The sequence below is a fragment of the Hemiscyllium ocellatum genome, chromosome 24 (assembly GCF_020745735.1).
Source record: "Hemiscyllium ocellatum isolate sHemOce1 chromosome 24, sHemOce1.pat.X.cur, whole genome shotgun sequence".
In the NCBI taxonomy this organism is placed as follows: domain Eukaryota; kingdom Metazoa; phylum Chordata; class Chondrichthyes; order Orectolobiformes; family Hemiscylliidae; genus Hemiscyllium; species Hemiscyllium ocellatum.
In genome coordinates this window covers 18331564-18352782 of record NC_083424.1, presented here as the reverse complement: position 1 = coordinate 18352782, position 21219 = coordinate 18331564, and the positions used below count along the sequence as shown (strand labels likewise).

The window sequence follows — 21219 nt, the reverse complement described above, 5'->3', positions numbered from 1 at the left end:
ACCTCAAGTGGGGAAGAGCATAACTAGATGGGAAGGTGGAACTCCCTGCAATGGAGGTGGTTGAAGCAAATCGTATAGATACGTTTGAAGGGAAGCTGGTGAGGCATTGGATAGAGGAGGGAATAAATAGTTACCATGATAGATTCCGACTTGTTAAAAATTGAGCAGACTTGAGTGTAAGTGCAAAGAATCTGTTGAGATTCCGACTAACCATATATTTTGATTGTGGGACATCAAGTAAGTACCAGATCAGACATAGTGAAATGGGGGTGAACCAAGTTCTGTCTTTACTGACAGTAACATGCTTGACACAAATGTTCTATTTGTCATCACAACAAGAATCAGTAGGGATGGGGAGTAAAATTGAAAAATATACTTATTGTTGTATTTGTATTTAACAAACAAACACAGCCAACTGTCTTTCCAGCCCCAAAATCAAATTTATTTTTTTAACCTGTTTTAGCCAGTGGCACAGTTTGAAATCACTGTGATTAGCCTGAATGGTTCCTCATTACCCCTGATGGCCAACATTGACACCAACATCTTAATGATCAAGAATCAAATCCAGCAAAACTGGAGCATTCCAGTTCACCAACAACGCCTGATGTTCAATGAAACCATTCTGAATGGTGGCAAATTATTGGATTCTGGAATATTCTTTGATGCAAAGCTCCACCTACTTGTGACAAACTCAATGGAGATATTTGTAAGGCACCCAAATGGACGTAACCTGGAAATTAATGTGTCCCCGACTGACAAGGTTTTGAGCCTGAAGAATAAGATCCAAAATCTGGAGCGCATTTCTCCAAGCCAATATTACCTGACCTTTCAATCACAAACACTAGAAGATAGCCACACGCTGGAATACTACGGCATTGATCAACATTGTACCATTGACATCAACTTGCGTCTCCGTGGGGGCAAGGCATCTTGAAAACCAACTGCAATACTAAAATGTTTAAAACACATTTTAATGAGACGTCTTATCAACTGGATTTATTTGGAACATGTTGTAAATATAAATACTATATATTAATCCTTTTTACTGATTTATATGTATCTGAAAATATCAAAATTTAAATGAAATTTATGTTGAGAATGAGATGAGACTTCAAGTAATATTTAAAGTGGGATGACCCTGTGCATTTTGAAACATATCACTGCAGGGAATGATACTTTGGGATATTTTCTTGTTTGAATGTGATTTATTCCACTGCTCCTCCAGCTTAGTTAATGTGGCCAATCACTGCCTGAGGTTTTTGGGATTAGCCTGTAGTTTGGAAATAATTTGCTCCTCCTCCTGTCTGTTCTGCATTGCACATTGGAGATGGCAACAAGTGGCCTTTCTCTCAAAATTAATGAAATAACATGCATTTGCATTTTTTATAATTGCACAAATTCCGTTGCCAACTGCAGCAGTGAATTAATAAGCTCTTTTTAATTACAGTAGTTTATTAGAATGATTTTGTACCTTTATAGATTATGTATTTACTTGCTGTTTGGAATGCTTTACATTTGTTTACATATTAAAGTAAGGTAGGAATGTTATTTGCTAAGAACATATTATGTATTACAATAGTCAATTGTATCGTAGAATTTCTATAATTGAAACAAAGCCATTCAGACCATCATTTTGAATCTGGAAATTTGAAGAACTATCTAAATCCTTTTTCAAAAAATAATCACTGTTTTTTGGAGGTTACTATTGAATTTACTGTGCAAAATCACAATAGACTGCATATATAACATTGCTAAATAAAGGTCTTTGACAATAATGAGTCTGTTAATCAGTTCATTTACTCATTCAAATTGAGATTAGATTATCTGCAGGTCCAGAAACAAATGGATATTTTCATAATAGTTCCAGATCACGAGTACCTTTCAGATGATGCCTGTTAACATGTCCATACACTGCCTGTTTCAACTCAACGTAATAGGTGACAGCTGTTCTCTGGTTACTTTCTTGAGAGTTTAGAGTCAAGCTGGCTTGTATAAAATTGAAGCAAAGCTTGGCAGTTAACTATCAGTCCTTTATATAATGGTTTTTGTCCATGGCAACTCCTTTTCTAATCACAATCTGTTTACAGCTAATCAGCACCAGCTTTTCATTGTCATGTTGCTTTCTCTTACTAACCTTAACTCGATTTTTTTCCCCTCCCCTTGTCCAGTCCCTTCCATTTACATACGCGATTCCTCTAAAACTTTACATGAGTTTCCCCACCAGCATCCACATCCAGACGATCATTAGCCACCATTTTCACCACCTCCAGCAGGAAAGCACCAACAGATACATATTCCCCTCCACTCACATATTCACCTTCTGATAGTGACAGGTTGGACGGGTGGGTGGAGCGGATAGGTTGGATGGAAGATGGACAGGTAGGATAGTTCAAGAGGACGATGCCGAGTTGGAAGGTTGGATCTGGGATGAGGTAGAGGAAGGAGAGATTAGGAAACTAGTGAAGTCAATCTTGATGCTGTGTGGTTGAAGTGTCCCAAGACAGAAATGGGGCAGACTTCCTCCAGGCTTGGATTTGGCGGTGGAGAAGGCCCAGGACTTGCATGTCCTTGGCTGAATGGAAGGGAGAATTGAAGTGGTCAGGCATGGATTGAGGGGGTTGTGCAGTGCGTGTCTCAGAGATGTTCCCTGAAATGTTCCACGAGTTGACATCCTGTCTTCTCAGTGTAAGAGGAGACCACATCAAGAGCAATGGATATAGCAGATAAGTTGTTTGGATGTGTAGGAAAATATTTGCCAGATATGAGAAGTTCTTTTGGGGTCTTGATTGGAGGTGAGTGGGAAGTGTGGGCACATGTTTTCCATCTCTTGCATGGGAAGGCACCTGATGTGGAGGGTGGTTTGTTGGCTTTGGGGTGGGGGGGGGCGGGGTATGGACCTAACAAGGGAGTTGTGGATGGATTGCTCTCTGTGGAACGCGGATGGGGGAATGGGGAGGGAAATGTATGCCACGAAGGAGGTGGTGTCCTGAATGTATATGGTTAAAAATCACTCAACACCAGGTTATAGTCCAACAGGTTTAATTGGAAGCACACTAGCTTTCGGAGCGTCGCTCCTTCATCGGGTGGTAGTGGAGGGCTCAATCCTAACACACAGAATTTATCGCAAAATTTAACAGTGTGATGTAACTGAAATTATACATTGAAAAACTGATTGTCTGTTAAGCCTTTCATCTGTTAGAATATCGTGATAGTTTCACTTTCATGTGTAAATCACAGAACCTTTTTTAAAAAGTTGTACTCTCTGGTTAACTGTTAACAATGGTGATAGCTAGACAATATGTTGAAGGTGTTGGCCCCCTGTGTTCTGTCTATGCCATGATGTTTAGATTGATTCTAATCTAAAAAGTGAGATAACGGAGTTTTACATGAATTCATGTAGTCTTTGAGCTCAGAGTTCTACATGAATGGTAGAAGACAAAGGGTGGTGGTGGAGGGTTGTTTTTCAGACTGGAGGCCTGTGACCAATGGGGTGCCACAAGGATCGGTGCTGGGCTCTCTACTTTTTGTCATTTGCGTAAATGATTTGGATGCGAGCATAAGAGGTAGAGTTAGTAAGTTGGCAGATGACACCAAAATTGGAGGTGTAGTGGACAGCGAAGAGGGTTACCTCGGACTACAACAGGATCTGGACCAGATGGGCCAATGAGCTAAGAAGTGGCAGATGGAGTTTGATTCAGATAAATGTGAGGTGCTGCATTTTAGGAAAGCAAATCTTAGCAGGACTTATACACTTAATGGTAAGGTCTTAGGCAGTGTTGCTGAACAAAGAGACTTTGGAGTGCAGATTCATAGCTCCTTGAAAGTGGAGTCGCAGGTAAATAGGATAGTGAAGGAGGCGTTTGGTATGCTTTCCTTTATTGGTCAGGGTATTGAGTACGGGAGTTGGGAGGTCATGTTGCCCCCAAACAGGACATTGGTTACACCACTGTTGGAATATTGCGTGCAATTCTGGTCTCCTTCCTATCGGAAAAATGTGAAACTTGAAAGGGTTCAGAAAAGATTTACAAGGATGTTGCCAGGGTTGGAGGATCTGAGCTACAGGGAGAGGCTGAACAGGCTGGAGCTGTTTTCCCTGGAGTGTCAGAGGCTAGAGGTTTACAAAATTATGAGGGGCATGGATAGGATAAATAGACTAAGTCTTCTCCCTGGGGCCGGGGAGTCCAGAACTAGAGGGCATAGGTTTAAGGTGAGAGGGGAAAGATATAAAAGAGAACTAAGGGGCAATGTTTACACTCAGGTTGGTACATGTATCGAATGAGCTGCCAGGAGATATGGTGGAGGCTGGTACAATTACAACATTTAAGAGGCATTTGGATGGGTATATGAATAGGAAGGGTTTGGAGGGATATGGGCCAGGTGCTGGCAGGTGGGACTAGATTGGGTTGGGATATCTGGTTGACATGGGCAGCTTGGACCGAAGGGTCTGTTTCCATGTTCTGGATCAGTGGTGCTGGAAGAGCACAGCAGTTCAGGCAGCATCCAAAGCCCTTCATCAGGAATAAAGGCAGTGAGCCTGAAGCGTGGAGAGATAAGCTAGAGGAGGGTGGGAGTGGGGAGAAAGTAGCATAGAGTACAATGGGTGAGTGGGGGAGGGGTGAAGGTGATAGGTCAGGGAGGAGAAGGTGGAGTGCATCTCTATGACTCTATGATTGCATGCAGTTTTTGAGCAAAGTACAATGTAACCCTGCAAGTACAAATTCACCCCAGAAAATATGTGTGCATGTGGGTCTTTGTCTGTCTGTCTGGGTAGGGGGTTGTGAGTGTGAGAAAGTGTATGTGTGTGTGTAGTGAGTACAGAGTGTCTTAAGTCTGTGAGGAGGTGCATGTGTGAGTGCAGGAGTGTGTGTGTCTGTAAGGGTGTGTGTATATAGTACAATGGTCACCTGTAATGTGACATGAACCCAAGGTTCCGGTTGAGGCCCTCCCTATAGGTAGAGGAGAACACCTCTTGGACACCCGCACCAACCAACCCAACCGCCCCGTGGCTGAACACTTTCCTCCTCCCATTCCGCCAAGAACATGCAGGTCCTTGGCCTCCTCCATCGCCAGACCATGGCAACACGACGCCTGGAGGAAGAGCGCCTCATCTTCCGCCTAGAAACCCTCCAACCACAAGGGATGAATGCAGATTTCTCCAGCTTCCTCATTTCCCCTCCCCCTTTTCTCAGTCCCAACCCTCGGACTCAGCACTGCCTTTTTGACCTGCAATCTTCTTCCCGACCTCTCCGCCCCCACCCTCTCTCCGGCCTATCACGCTCACCTTAACCTCCTTCCACCTATCGCATTCCAAAAACCCCTCCTCCAATTCCCTCCTCCCTACCTTTTATCTTAGCCTGCTTGGCACACCCTCCTTATTCCTGAAGGGCTTATAGACAATAGGTGCAGGAGTAGGCTATTCTGCCCTTCAACCCTGCACCACCATTCAATATGATCATCCTTAATCAGTATCCTGTTCCTGCCTTATCTCCATAACCATTGATTCCACAAACCTTGAGAGCTCTATCCAACTCTTTCTTAAATGAATCCCGAGACTGAGCCTCCACTGCCCTCTGGGGTAGAGCATTCCACACAGCCACCACTCTCTGGGTGAAGAAGTTTCTCCTCATCTCTGTCCTAAATGGTCTACCCCGTATTTTTAAGCTGTGTCCTCTGGTTCGGCACTCACCCATCAGCAGAAACATGTTTCCTGCCTCCAGAGTGTCCAATCCTTTAATAATCTTATATGTCTCAAATCATATCCCTTCTCAGTCTTCTAAACTCAAAGGTATACAAGTTCAGTCACTTCAGTCTTTCAGTGTAAGGTAATCCCGCCATTCCAGGAATTGACCTCGTGAACCTCCGCTGTACTCCCTCAATAGCCAAAATGTCTTTCCTCAAATTTGGAGACCAGAACTGCACACAGTACTCCAGGTGTGGTCTCACCAGGGCCCTGTATGGCTGCAGAAGAACCTCTTTGCTTCTATACTCAATCCCTCTTGTTATGAAGACCAGCATGCTATTAGCTTTCTTCACTACCTGCTGTACCTGCATGCTTACCTTCATTGACTGGTGTACAAGAACACCCAGATCTCTCTGTACTGCTTCTTTACCTAAATTGATTCCATTTAGGTAGTAACCTGCCTTCCTGTTTTTGCCAAAGTGGATAACCATACATTTATCCACATTAAACTGCATCTGCCATGCATCTGACCACTCACCTAACTTGTCCAGGTCACCCTGTAATCTCCTAACATCCTCATCACATTTCACCCTGCCACCCAGCTTTGTATCATCAGCAAATTTGCTAATGTTATTAATAATACCATTTTCTATATCATTAACATATATTGTAAATGTCAAAATCTATGCCCGAAATGTCGATTCTCCTGCTCCTTTGATGCTGCCTGACCGCTGCGCTTTTCCAGCAACACATTTTTCAGCCCTCCCTATGGGTGCCGAACTTGGCTATCAGCCTCTGCTCGGCCACTTTCCTCCGCTGCCTGTCCCGAAGTCCGTCATGGAGGATGGTCACCTGAAGGCCTGAGGTCGAATGTCCTGGAGCGCTGAAGTGTTCCCCAACTGGGAGGGAATACTCCTATCTGTTGATTGTTGTGTGATGCCCATTCATCCGTTGTCTTACCCTTTGCTTGGTTTCCCCAGTAACTTTGTGCACCACTCCAACACCAGCATCTCCAAATCATGAAAGTATATGGGTCAACTCGACAGGAGTCAGGGGCGGGTCCCCGCGCCGGGTCACGTGCCCATAGGCGGGGCCCACTCCCGGTGGGAAGGGTCATGTGCCATTGGGCGGGGTCACGATCACAGGAATGGAGTCACGTGCTTAGGGGCGAGCCTGCGGGGATCGTGTTCGGGTTGTGATGCTCTCGGGGGATGGGGACGGAAGATTCGGAGGCGGGGCCTTAGCAGATCATGTGACTGTAGAAGAGGCGTGTGCTGAGACTGCGCATGCCCGTTAGCGGTACTTTCCCGGGGTTGGTCCAGGAGGGAAACTGCTGGGAAATTGAAACCCTCTGGTGTGGAAGTTGGGAGAATGGATTTATACAGAATTGAACCGTCCCAGTTGGATGATTTCATTCAAAAAAATCTGAAGCCGATTAAATTTTTCGAGGACGTGAAAAACGCAGTTCGTAGAATATCTTATTTATTAAGGAATCAATGTTTTAGAAATCAACCTGAGGTCGAAGTTATCAGAGCCGTTAAAGTAAGCAGTATTTTTAAAAGTGTATTATGTAGAATAAATAATGTTTACAATAAATTAAAGTTTACAATATTTAGAACTTCAGATTGAAGTTTTTATGTGGCTACGAGTTTTTCGGTACATTTTTCGGTTTTCTATGTTGACTTACTTTCTCTACAAAAGATAAAAAACTGTGGAATAGAGTTTCACGGGCGATATTTTGACTGCACGACTTCAATTAAATGATTGGGATAAGGTGGGATTGTCTGATATTTAATATGTAGGCGAAAGTGAGGACTGCAGATGCTGGAGTTCTGAGTCAAGATTACAATGGGATCTTGATCAGATCGGCCACTGGGCTAAGAAGTGGCAGGTGGGGATTAATGTACATAAATGTGAGTCATAAAGCAAATCTTAGCAGAACTTATACACTTAATGGTAAGGTCCTAGGAAGTGTTGCTGAACAAAGAGACCTTGGAGTGCAGTTTCATAGCTCCTTGAAAGTGGAGTCGCAGGTAGGATAGTGAAGAAGGTGTTTGGTATGCTTTCCTTTATTGGTTTGAGTATTGGAGTTGGGAGGTCAAGTTGCAGCTGTACAGGACATTGGTTAGGCCACTGTTGGAATATTGCTTGCAATTCTGGTTTCCTTTCTATTGGAAAGATGTTATGAAACTTGAAAGGGTTCAGAAAAGATTTACAAGGATGTTGCCAGGGTTGGAAGATTTGAGCTATAGGGAGAGGTTGGATAGGCTAGGGCTGTTCTCCCTGGAGCATCGGAGGCTAAGGGGTGACCTTATAGAAAATTACCAAATCATGCAGGGCATGGATAAGATAAATAGACAGTCTTTTCCCTGGGGTGGGGGAGTCCAGAACTAGAAGTTTAGGGTGTGAGGGGAAAGATATAAAAGAGATCTAAGGGACAACCTTTTCACGCAGAGGGTGGTATGTGTATGGAATGAGCTGCCAGAGGATGTGGTGGAGACTGGTATAATTGCAACATTTAAGAGGCATTTGGATGGGTATATGAATAGGAAGGGCTTGGAGGGATATGGGCCAGGTACTGGCAGGTGGGACTAGATTAGGTTGGGATGTCTGGTCAGCATAGACGGATTGGACCGAAGGGTCTATTTCCATGGTGTATATCTCTCTGACTCTATATATCCAGGAAAATCTTGGCGAAAAGTGGATATTCTGCTTGAAGTAAAGACGCTGCAGTTTTTGATGGAGATCTGCTAAAGGGGAGTTTTACTTTGAAGTTAAGGAAGGGTCACTGGACCTGAAACGTTAACTCTGCTTTCTGTCCATAGATCTGCCAGATCTGAGTTATTCCAGCAATTTCAATTTTGACTTTTTGCTTTCAATCTGCTTTAAATCATTACTTTCAGCTGTTCTTCAGCCAAAATTAAATTGTGTAAAGTGTAAATCTGCCCCTCTAATCCAAAATAGTTTGCATTTTTAAAGTGATGACACTGTTTTCGTATGTCCAGTCTCCAGCAAGCACGACCTGGGTAGTGGTTCCACGAAGAGTAGTTGTGGGTTGGGCTGAGTTAATATTGGCTCTTGGGATTTTGATTAAGTGTCTCCCTATATTGTCGTGGTAGACAGGTTCCCTATCCTGTGAAGGGCAATAGGCAGCCAATCAAAGTTGAAAGGGAGAAATGAGGACTGCAGATGCTGGAGATCAGAGTCAAAAAGTGGAGTGGTGGAAAGCTCGGCCAGTTAGGCAGCATCCGAGGAGCAGGAGAATCGACATTTTGGGCGTAGGCCCTTCATCAGAAATGGCAGGGGAGGGGTTAAGTGCTGAGAGCTAAATAGGAGTTAGGGGATGGAGCTGAGGGGAAGGCAGCTGGGAAGGCAACAGGTAGATGCAGGTGAGGTGTGATGGTGGTCGGGTGGTGTGTATAGGTGGCAAGGAAGATAGCAGGTATCAAAGCTGAAACTTTAACCACAAGATTGTCAGTTTGAGAGAAACACCATTTCAGTAAAAAGAGGATGAATCAGCATTGCAGTAGAAATCTATCAGGACTCCACTATGGCCATGTTAGTGAGTGCAGGGCAGAGGTTTGTCATTACATGGGAGGGTGTTTTTTTACGCTCACTGGTCATTCACAGGGACACAGAGAGGCCTATAGTCCTGCCTGTGTACTGTGCCCTCTACTGGTTAATGGGCTCCCACCTCTGTTAATATTTGAAGGTGGTGTTTGCAGCTGGTTTATATGGAGCTGTGGTTACATCAGTTTGTGTGAAAGCTGGAAGGATAAATTTATACAGAACTAAACTGAGGAGACTGGGTGATTTCATTAAACAAAATTTGGAGTTGAGTGAATTTAACTTTTTGAAATGAGAAAGGCAGTACACACAATCTATGAATTTTCAAGGACTTGATGTTTTAACAAGCAACCTGGGGTCAAAATTATCAGAACCTTGAACCCATTTTGTTTTTAACACAGCATGGTGAGCAAATAGTGTTTACAATAAATGACTTTACAATGTTCTGAACTTTATATATGTTTCAGAATGAAGTTGTTTTTTGAGGTGGTTGAATTTTTCAATATTAGCTTTCCAGTTTTCTGTGATGTCCTACCTTCTCTCCAAATGGCAGGAACCCAATGTATGTGAGACTTCCAAAGAGAAATGGTGGGGTCTCCGATGACTTCAATTTAAATGAATAGGATGAGGTGGGATTGTCAATATTTCCTGAGAATTCTGTGCATTTAAATGAAGTAGATGTGTCCTGCGCTGGTACAAATTGCCAGGAAAATCTGACTTTTTTTCCTGGCCTAAAAAGCCTGCTTGGTTTTAAAGCCTCTGCAGATTTCAAATTCAAATCAATTTCTCTTAAATCATTATTTTCAGCTTCCTTTGAAGACTGGGTAAATAACTAAGAGCAAATCAGCATGATGATGGCCTCTCAACAAAGTCCTCACAAATTTAATCAGAATTCCATGGCTTTGTGAGGGGCAGGTCGTGCCTCGCAAACCTTGCTGAATTTTTTTTTGAGGATGTGACAAAACACGTTGATGAAGGTAGAGCAGTGGATATGGTGTACATGGATTTTAGCAAGGTGCTTGATAAGGTTCCCCATGGTAGGCTTATTCAGAAAGTAAGGAGGCATGGGATACTGGGAAATCTGGTTGTCTGGACACAGAATTGGCTGGATACAGTATTCAGTCTGGGAGCTCCGTGACCAGTGGTGTTCCGCAGGGCTCGGTTCTGGGACCTCTGCTATTTGTGATTTTTATAAATGACTTGGATGATTAAGTGAAACGGTGGGTTAGTAAGTTTTCCGATGACATTGAGGTTGGTGGGGTTGTGGATAGTGTGGAGGGCTGCCATCAGTTGGAATGGCACATTGATAGGATGCAGAGCTGAGCTGAAAGGTGGTAGATGGAGTTCAACCTTGAGAAGTGTGAAGTGGTTCACTTTGGAAGGTCGAATTTGAATGCAGAATATAGGGTTAAAAGCAGGATTCTTGGCAATATGGAAAAACCAAGGGTTTGTGGAGCCCATGTCCACCCAAAGTAGCCACCCAAGATGATAGGTTTGTTAGGAAGCCATATGATGTGTTGGCTTTCATGAGCAGGGGCTTGAGATTAAGAGCTGCAAGATTATGTAGCAGCTCTGTAGAGTCCTTTGCAAGACCACACTTGGAATATTGTGTTCAGTTCTTGTCGCCTCATACAGGAAAGTTGTGGAAGCTTTAGAGAGGGTGCAGAGGAGATTTAGCAGAATGCTGCCTGGAATGGAGAGCATATCTTATGAAGAAAGGTTGAGGGCCCCAGGGCTCTTCTCATCGGAGCAAAGAAGGCTGAGAGATGACTTGATAGAGGTGTACAGGATGATGAGGGGTATAGATAGTGAATAGCCCCAAAACCTTTTTCCCATGGTGGAAATTTCTATCATTAGGAGGCATAATTTTAAGGTAACTGAAAGGTTATGGGGAGATGTCAGAGCTAGGTTCTTTACACAGTAGATGCGTGGAATGCACTGCCAGCAGTGGTAATAGAGCCAGATACATTAGGGATGTTTAAGCGACTCTTGGATAGGCATATGGAAGATTGTCCAATGATGGGTATGGAGGTTAGTCTGATCTTAGAGTAGGATAATAGGCTGGCACAACAGAGGGCCAAAGGGCCTGTACTGTACTGTTGTATGTTGTGTTCCATGGTGAGGATGTTAGCATGGTGAGTGGGAGAGGTTGTTTGTTGGCTGGTGTGGGTGGGGAAGGGGAGATGAGGGTGTGGGTTGTGAGAGGAGAGTAGAGGTGGGTTGCATTCATGCACAGGATGTAGAGGGGGAGAGGACCAATTGTCCTGCATAGAGCACTGGGCCCGCTGTCAGTTGGTGGGCTCCCACCTCCAGGTAATTGAACTTTTCTCGGTCACATCAGGAAACTGGAAACTGTCAGGCATGTCCCAGCCATCCCATAATAGTCGTGTTGACAAAGCCCTCAATGAGTCTAACTGTTTCATGGGAATGTTGCTTGGAAACTGGCAACCTGGCCGTTTTGAAACTGCCTCTGACCCTGACGTTTGGACGGTGCCCAAAATTTCAACCAAGTGAGTATTCATATTAACTCTAGTTCAACCAAAGGAGGAGAAAACAAATCGCACCGAAATGGTACTAAGCAACTTGAACCTTATTCCAACATTCAAACGTGACCAGTATCAAGAGGTCTAATTTCAAATCAGCTTCTGATGTGCAACAACTTTGCCAAGAATTGCCAAGGTATTGCTCTTGACAACACTACTCTTGTCAATTACAGATGTAAGTGTTAAAATTGTAGAGTACTTGTGGTGCTGCAACTTATCAAGTGATGGCATCTTCATGAAAAGAGAAGAGGACAATAAGCATCATGGAAATAGCAGCGAAAACTGTGCCAACATGAATTCTGTCCCAAGTACAATGGTACTTTTAGCCTGCAATGCCTCGATCACCCTTCAAGACTTTCCAGAATTCCTGAAATGGGTCAATTCACTAATCGTTGGATTATTTATAAATAATTGTCTAATTCTTTCTTTGCAGGGAGGGTCTTCAGGCAAAGGAACAGCTTTAAGAAATGGTTCGGATGCAGATCTTGTTGTCTTCCTCAGCTGTTTCCAGAGTTTCCAGGAGCAAAGAAATACAAGGCAGGAAATTCTACAAGAAATTCAGGACATTCTGGAGCGGTGTGCATCGAGTATTGCCTTTAAAATCAGTGATATCAGCATAAGTTTCACAAAGAACAGCAACATCCCTCCAAAGTCTTTGAGCTTTGCAGTAAAATCAAAGAAAAATTCGAGGAGTGTGAATTTTGATGTTTTGCCAGTCTTTGATGTATTAAGTAAGAATCTATGTCAGTATTATTCTGAAGATCAAGTTCAATTTTAATTCTTCCATAAATGTTTACTCATCAAGAAAGTTAGGAAGAGAATCACTTTTTTTATCCACATTGTTTCATCACAATTGTAAGGTAGAAAATTAAGATTGAAGAATGAGGAAAATAAAGCTCATGGTGTAGAATAATATGACATTGCTAAAAGATTGGCTAGCTAACAGGAAACAGCATAGATAAAAATGGGCTGTTTCCTGCATGGCAGGATGTAATGAGTGGCCTGTCACAGAATCAGTACTGCGGTTCAACATTTTAGAATTTATATGAATGACTTGGAGGGACCAAAGATATCAGCACATGCAGCAACTATGATTCAAATATAGGTAAGAAGTAAATTGTGTAGAGGGCATATGGAGGTTACAAAGTGATGGCGATAGGTGAAGTCGACATGTCCTTCCTCAGATAAGGAGCGGTGTGTAATATTCCAGTGCAGTCTCACAAAGCCATTGTATAATTGCACCTGCTTCTACATTCTAATCCTCTCACTGAAGACCTATATACCAACTGTCTCTTTACTGCCTGCTGCACCTGCATGCTGAACGTCCAGTAACTGGTGTGCAAGAATGTTCAGGTCCTATAGCACATCCTTCTCAACTCAGTTTACAGCCGTGGAGATGAACGTTCCACCTTCCTATTTTTGCTACCAAAGTGGATCAGTGTTGGGAGCTTTATTTATGGAAGGATGTAAATATGTTGGAAGCACTTAAGAGGTTGATTATACTCCCTGGAGTAGATTTGTCTGATAAGGAAAGATTGAACATACTAGCCTTGTATCTGTTGAGGTTTTGAAGAATAATTGGGTGATTTGAACGAAACACAAAAGTCTGAAGTGATCTTGACAGAGTGAATATGCAAAAGAGGCTTCCTCTTCTGCAAGAATACGGACTAGGATTCATTGTTTCAAAATGAGGGGTCACCCCTTAATACACACAAGGAGAATTTCATTTTTTTTCTCAAAGGTTTTAAGTCTTTGGATCTCTCTTCACCAAAGGCAGAAGTAGATAAGTCTTGATAAAAACCTGACTGAAAGTGATCTGGGATAGACCAGATTGCAGAGTAATCAGGTCAGCCATGATCTTCTTGAACAGCAGAGCAAGCTTGAGAGGTTGTGTAGTCTACTTCTGACTTTTAATTGACCAGTCACTTGACAGGTTTGGGTTATGCTGGCAAACTGAACTTAGATGTTTGAAGTCATCATTGATTCTTCTGTGTTTGGTCTTTCTAGTTTAAAGGAAAACTGACTGCAAACTTAGTAGATTGAATTAAATAAATTGCAGCCAAGTCTTTAGAAATGTTTGTGACCTTAGACAGTGAGAAAGGAGGAGATAAATGCTGAGGTGTTACATTTTTGGAGAAATGTGTTGTAGAAAGAGGGTTGGTCAGTGGACCACGGTGATGTGGATCCACTCAGGAAGTTTCAAGAAGGGGAAGAAAAACTGCTTTAGGTGATGGCATTGCATTGGAGGTGGCAAAAACTGGTAATGATCATCCCTTTTAATACAAGGGCTGAAGTGTAGGACCTGATGACCAGCAGACCTTCATTATGGTTCTGGAATGAGGAGATATGAGAAGTCTGAAATATAAAAGCAATTAAACAACAGATGTCATTCTTTCTGTTTATAATAGATGACTTGACCTTGAGGAATGGAGTATATATACCCTGCTTATATCAGATCACCACAAATTACATGCATTTGTTGCTCAAATGATTTGTTTTCTTACAGAGGGGTCAAATGATGCAAATGAAGCCCATCTCAAGCTAATGGAATTTGTAAGTGAACATGGCGATCCATGTGGGGAATTTTCTGCCTGTTTTACTGAGCTTCAGAGGAAATTTGTGAAGCAACGTGATGAGAAACTTAAAGACTTGATTCGCCTGCTAAAATATTGGTACAACGAGGTGAGTGGTTGGGGAATACAGTGTTTATGACACTGCTTAATTTAAAATCAGTAACACAGCAAAGATTTAGCCCACACACTAATCTGTAAAAAAAAAATTCAGTGGCCAAAGCTATTTAAAGTAAAAATTAAAAACTTTATTTCTTAAAGTATAACAGAATAATTAACTAACCACTATTTACAATTTCTTCCTCTAATCTATCTTTTACTTTCCCTTCTATAATACCAGTCTGATAAAGCTCCCAATTAAGTTTTTAAAAAAACACTACTTATCAGGCAGCTTTCATTCTTCTATTCGGATCTTCCTCTCATCTTTTCTTCTTCTTCGGAATTTCTGTATCACAGGTTACTGATCAAAAAGGTACCTTTATAAAAGAGCTATTTTTCAGGCAGTCTGTTTACGTGCTGGTCTTGTCAGTTCTCCTCCCCAACTGTTCAATTTTCCCTGGTCTTATACCCCAAAGTATCAGATTGTGTCATTTGGCTTTTAAGATTATCAATATATCAAATTCAAACTGGGTTAGAGTTTGATATTTTTCAGAGTATGATTTAAACTGGCTGAATTTGAATTTTGTTTTTATCTCCAGTGAACAAGCTAATAGAGTTGTTTGATCAAATGGTACATTGTTGCCTTATTCAGATCACTTGGTGCTGAGTCCGGTAGTTCTTCTTTTAACTCTTAGAGTATACCCACGTCTTCATAATAACAGTAAATGCTTGAAAGATATGAGAGAAATGTAACACAAAAAAATGGTTTCCTCTGTATTTCGACCTTTGCCAGTACTTATTCCATTGCCAAATGTGACTGATGAATCTGGGCTTCTTCCTTATTGAAAACCAGCAAACACTTGCCTAGAATGCTTGTTTGCATGGAGGGGGATTAGCCTCTTTGAAGGAGTGTCCATATGTCCTGTTTCTCTGGGAGCTCCACCTGCCTTTGCTAAAGGTACAATAAAAGACAAGGTTGGTGTCAGAAGCCAAAAAAGAAGTACCCATGCTAGTAACAGCTGGAAACTGGCTTTATTCTGTTATTCTGGAATGACTTTAGACATTACAATACCTGTACACCCTTGGTTTAGGTTAAATACATCTCAGAATCCAGTCTTGATTCTCCAGTGTCTTATAGAACAAATTCCCTGATGCCATGTTGTGTGGAGGAACTGTATTCAAATTGGTTACAGTTCCGAGATGGAGGGCAGTCCTTTTTAATCTGCAAATATTAGAACATGGTCAAAACTCATACGAAACCAGATTATAGTCCAACAGGTTTATTTGAAATTTCAAGCTTTCGGAGTTCTGCTCCTTCCTCAGACATATGTTAGGGAGATATAAGACACGGTATTTATAAGCAAAAAAGGTAACAACTTTAAAACTAGCTGCCCTTGTTGAATGCTTTAATCAGTTAGGAGTAGATTGCTGATTAAAATGCAAAATCCGGAGATTCAAGATGGCGGCGACACAGCAAGTCTGAGTCTACAGTGCTCCTCCCAAGACTTGGGCAAAGTGGGTCACCCATCCCCACCACACTCACCAAATCATCTAAAATAACTTTTATTTAATGTAATTAGTTGTTTAGTATTAAATTTAAATAATCTAACCTTTAGGAAAAATGACTAAAGGGAAGAGAGCCCACAGCTCTCAGCAAGCAGGAACCCCTCCCCCACCCTCTCCAGCTGCAGCTGAGGCATCCACAGCCGCCCCGGGGGACTTACCTACAGTAACAAGCCTTGTAGAAATGATCTCCAAACTGGATGTGAAGATCGACGCCTTTATCGGAGAATCCCGAAATCGATGGGACTCATTCTCGGCCACGCTGCAGAAGCACGACCGAGACATCCAGGAAATCGAGTGCCGAGTTGGAGGGGCGGAGCTAAAGGCAGCGACCTCCGAGACTGCAGCTCAATCGGCCGCGGATCAGGTCTGGACTCTCGAACAGCGAGTCCGGACCTTAGAGAATTACATTGACGACCTCTATAATCAAGGTCGCCGAAAAAATATTCGTTTGCTGGGCCTTCCCCAACGAGAAGAGAAAGGCCAGCTGACAGCATTCTTCGAACAGTGGCTGCCACAACTTTTGAAGCTGGAGGCTGGATCAGGCCAGGTAAGGGTAGAATGGGCCTACCGGGTTGCAGTACGCGGGCCCGGCTCGAACCAGCGCCCCCGCCCGGTCCTGTTCCGGCTGCAGAGCTATAGGGAGAGGCAGATACTCCTAGATGCCTCTAGAAATCTTGGAAAAGATCCCCAAGCCATGATCTATAAAGGATCCAAGATCATGTTATTCCAGGACTTCTCCCCGGCTCTGGTTCGAAAGATGAAGGCGTTCGATGAGGTGAAGAAGTGTTTAAGGGACTTAAATATTCAGTACTCCTTACGCTACCCAGTGACGCTATGTTTTAACCATGAAGCATCTGGGTATAATTTTGGATCTCCAGAAAAGGCTAAGGAATTTTTGGACTCTTAGATAAATTGTAAGAGACAATGGATGTTGGGGTTTAGTTAATGTTGGTGGGGAAAGGTGGTTACCTTATTCTATTTTACTTTTGTCTCTAGAAGCGGGGTTATTTTCCCTTGCTATTTTATATTATTATATTTAATTATAATTTGTTGAAGCTGTAATTTTATAGTTATATATGTTTATACATGGTATTAATATTACCAAATACACCCAGGTGTGGATGGGGTGGGGGTAGGGTGCTCACTGTTAACTCTAGCTCTGTATTATATCTGAATTTTCCTCATCCTATTAAGGAGCGCCTGGGTCAAGGGTGGAGCACTGGTTGGGAGAGGATACGATGGACCGTTGGAAAAGAAGTGATACCCCCTGGGAACAGGGGGATAATCTCCATTTAAATATTTTTTTTATTATTTAGAAATAGTTTTTTTTATTATTATACTGTTGAGTGTATTAGAGAACCTTTATTTTTGTGAATTTTATGCTCTATGCTCGGGATGTTTTGGATAAGGTTTCCCCTCCCGAGGGGTCTCGGATTTACCCGGATGATTTTGGTTGATCAGTCGGTTAAGTGGTGCACCTGGAATGTCAAATAGGAAGAGACTATTTTCTGTTCTCTCCTTCCATACAAGGAAAAATATTTTGGTAAACTGGGTGGCTGAAGGCCCCCCTGGATTTTCAAATTGGCACAGATTAATTATGGAATGTATTCCCCTTGACTTCCTTATAAATATGGTGCACCGAAAGACCGAATTATTTTATAAAATATGGCAGCCCTTTTATACAGATATTTTCGCTATCCTAACAAGGGTTTTTATTTAATTGAGATTACAAACATGGCTGGTCCGGGGCCCCTTGGGAGAGGAATCCCGCACGAATACGGGTTTTGTTGTATATGATGTTAACACATTCCAAGCAAGTATTTCACTATCCAACCGTTGGGGTTTTTTTTTTCTCTCCCCCACTTTTTTTTTTCCTCTCACTTTCTCTTATTTGAAAAATGTAAGTGACTCAATTATGCACTCTGGCTAATTGTAGGTTAGATTAGTAGTTAATTGAGTTTTGTTTTTCTCTCTCGGTATTTTTCTTTTGTTAAATTTTGGTTATTGTATATTTAAGATTTATTTATATATCAATGTTTGTACTTGAGAGTTTTGTTTATTTTTGTAAATTTGTTAAAATGTTAAATTTCTAATAAAAATATCTATTTTAAAAAAATGCAAAATCCAGATTCCTTTCAAGTCTTTGGTAAACCTTTAATTATCCTGGGACAGTGTACAACAGCTGATATCTCAGGGTAGACAATGCACTTTAGGTGTAAGGTCCTGCTTCGAATCTGTCTGTTTTAAGCTGAGATCTGGTTGTATATTTTTTTCTGATGGCAAATAGTCTTGAATGAAATAACTCCCCTCAGCGTGTGGGTGAGAGTGAGTGTCCATATGTGTGAGAGAGCGTGTATACGTGTGAGTGTTAATCAGCAGAATACCTCCTAACTGACTAAACCATTCAACAAGGGCAGCTAGTTTTAAAGTTAACTTTTTTTGCTTTTAAATACTGTGTCTTGTACTTCTCTATCATGTCATGCCTGAGGAAGGAGCAGAACCCTGAAAGCTTGCAATTTCAAATAAACTGGTTGAACTATAACCTAATATTTGATTTTTGACCTTGTCCACCCAAGTTCAACTCTGGCATTTCCACATCATACTTGAACATGGTTTTATATTTTAATTGATAACTTGAAGTTTCGTCCTTAAATCTTTCACACTCCCTTGTGCCTTAGAGTGACCATCTCAATTTACTTGAACTTGCAAATGGCAAACTTTGATCAATCTTCTCAACAGCAAAGGCTGCATCGAATTGTCCAAAATACATTTTTAAATTTTATTTTGTAAGTTAGTTAATTATTAAGGAATGAGGTGAAAATTGGAACGTGGTGCTCATTTGCCGAATGGGAAATGGAGGCAAAAATGATCAATTTCCCCCAACAATGCACAATATAAAATAGATGCCATAGTGGGCATGGACAATTTGCAGATATGTCAGAGAGCTGTTCACAACACTGTCTTGACACTTGAATATGTTAATGAGGGACTTAATACGTGTTTATATCTTTTAAGCACTTGGTTGGTATTGAGAGTTCCTTTTAAGAACTTTTGCTTCTACATGCAGCTTCTCTATATGACTGACTTCAAACAGAGGTAGGGACTCCTCCATGTGTTGCAATATGTTCCACGACTTTACTGAGAGCTGCTATCAGCCCATCATCATTCCTCTCTCACTTATTTCTGTATGAAATTGCATTTCAACTTCAAAATGCCTGTTCATGGGAAAAACAATGGAAAATTTTGAAGTTGTGAATGGTTTTATGTATCTAATTCTAAGTGCTTGCTTTCTGGTTAACCTTGACATGGACAGTTTGTCTCCTCAGATTTACATTTATGGGAAAATACTGAACAGTGATCGTGTGTCATCCAATGCAAGGGAAAGGGGGACAATATGAGCAGATCTTGTGAACTTCTTGGTGGATGTTGACATTATAGCATTGATCTGAGTCAAGTATAGTCAGGCCTGGCAGGAAATTTGAAATACAGATAGGAAGTGCTGGAGAAACTCAGCAGGTCCAGCAACATGTTTGGAGCAAAAAACGGTCCAAGTTTTTGTTCAATATGACACTTTCAGAACTGAAAAGGATTGGAAAATATTGTTTTTTTTATGCTGGAACAGAGAAGAGAGGAGGAGAAAGTGGAACAGATAGTGAGGGTGCCCAGAGCAAAAGGCTAATGGTGGTGATGGAGAGATTGCCAGAGATTAAAAATATGACTTGGAGGTACCGGTACTGGACTGGGGGACAAAGTTAAAAATCGCACAACACCAGGTTATAGTCCAACAGGTTTATTTGGAAGCACTCGCTTTTGGACTGCCGCTCTTTCAGCAGGTCGTTGTCAAACAGGGATTAAAAACAATTCTAACTGAAGGCGTGAAAATGTGTCCACCCTGCTGAGAGCAAAGACAACAAAATGGAGGGCCTGTCAGGAATGTTAAGGTTCTCAGAGGCAGAAACAGAAGTACAAGGTGGGAGTTGGCACGAATAACCTTAATGTCATGTTGTGTCTGTACATTAACCATTCAGTATGTCAAGCCACGGAAATCTGAGCTGGCTCCTGGTCAACGTCTGCCTGCTAAGTATGCGGTGGAGCTGCTGACCATCTATGCTTGGGAGCAAGGCAACTGGACTGAGAGATTTGTCACTGCTGAAGGTTTCCAGACAGTCCTTGATCTGATCTGCAACTATCAAAATCTGCACATTTACTGGACCAACTACTACAATGTCGACAATCCAGTCATTGCAGACTTTCTATGTAAGAAACTCTGTGGCCCCAGGTAAAAGCTTCAAATATCTTTCCACCTAAACCACTGAACTGTTCCAATTCTTTAAGAAACGCCCAAGAAAAGAAGCTGATTTCAGGTCACTTTAGTGAGCAAATTCACTTGACCTTTGATATCAGTCCTTTGGCATCTTTAAGTATCAAGTAAGTGATGTGTTGTACATGTTACTTGAACACAATGGATGAAGTAGTCAATAATAACCCATACACAGGTTCTGTTGTATAAATGTGCCTGTGAGCCCTCGCGTTGGATTACAGTCTTATAAGCACATCATTCTCGTTCCCTTCTAACAACTCTTCCCAAACTAATCTCTTTTATAGTTTAAAAATATTTACCATTGCTAATAAATCTCAAAATCACCTCATTTGTTTGCTGTAATTTGTCTGTTACACCCTCCACCTATTGTTCCAACTCCTGTCCTCAACCTCATGTGTACTTTCCTTTCTTTTAGTTACCATTAACACTAAAGCTTTAAGTTACGAAAATAAAACAAAAAACTGCTGATAATGGAGATCTAAAACCAAAACAAAAGTAGAAAGTGCTACAGAAATAAAGCAGGTCTGGCATCACCTGTGGATAGAAAAGGATTAATGTTTTTGTGACCCTTCAGAACTTTACATCACATTGGTGCCATATCATAGAGCTCTCCATAAACATTGTTACTCCTTTTAATCCCATTTTCAATAGTCTTCTGGAAACCACTGTTCGTAGCCCCCATATTATATTACTGGTCAGTATCAACCCCTCCCATGAGCATCGTGGGTACTTAAAACATTCAAAATGATAGAACAGTATCAACTAATATAATTACACTTTACAAAGACTATTATCCATCCAGAAAGATCTTTCTCTTGGTTCGTATCAGGCTCCAGAGAATGAAACCCCATCATGCCCAAATAATGTCCCTGA

At 41.8% G+C, this 21219-nt stretch overlaps 1 protein-coding gene across 1 annotated transcript in view; it reads left to right on the top strand.

The window, feature by feature from the left end:
- Window positions 1-21219, top strand: part of LOC132827453 (uncharacterized) — a 72281-nt gene that overhangs the window by 9792 nt on the left and 41270 nt on the right. The window contains exons 6-10 of the mRNA XM_060844140.1: window positions 464-920; window positions 6978-7222; window positions 12224-12521; window positions 14297-14472; window positions 20054-20304. Coding sequence (XP_060700123.1) covers window positions 464-920; window positions 6978-7222; window positions 12224-12521; window positions 14297-14472; window positions 20054-20304 — 1427 coding nt within the window. The remainder of the gene's footprint in view (window positions 1-463; window positions 921-6977; window positions 7223-12223; window positions 12522-14296; window positions 14473-20053; window positions 20305-21219) is intronic.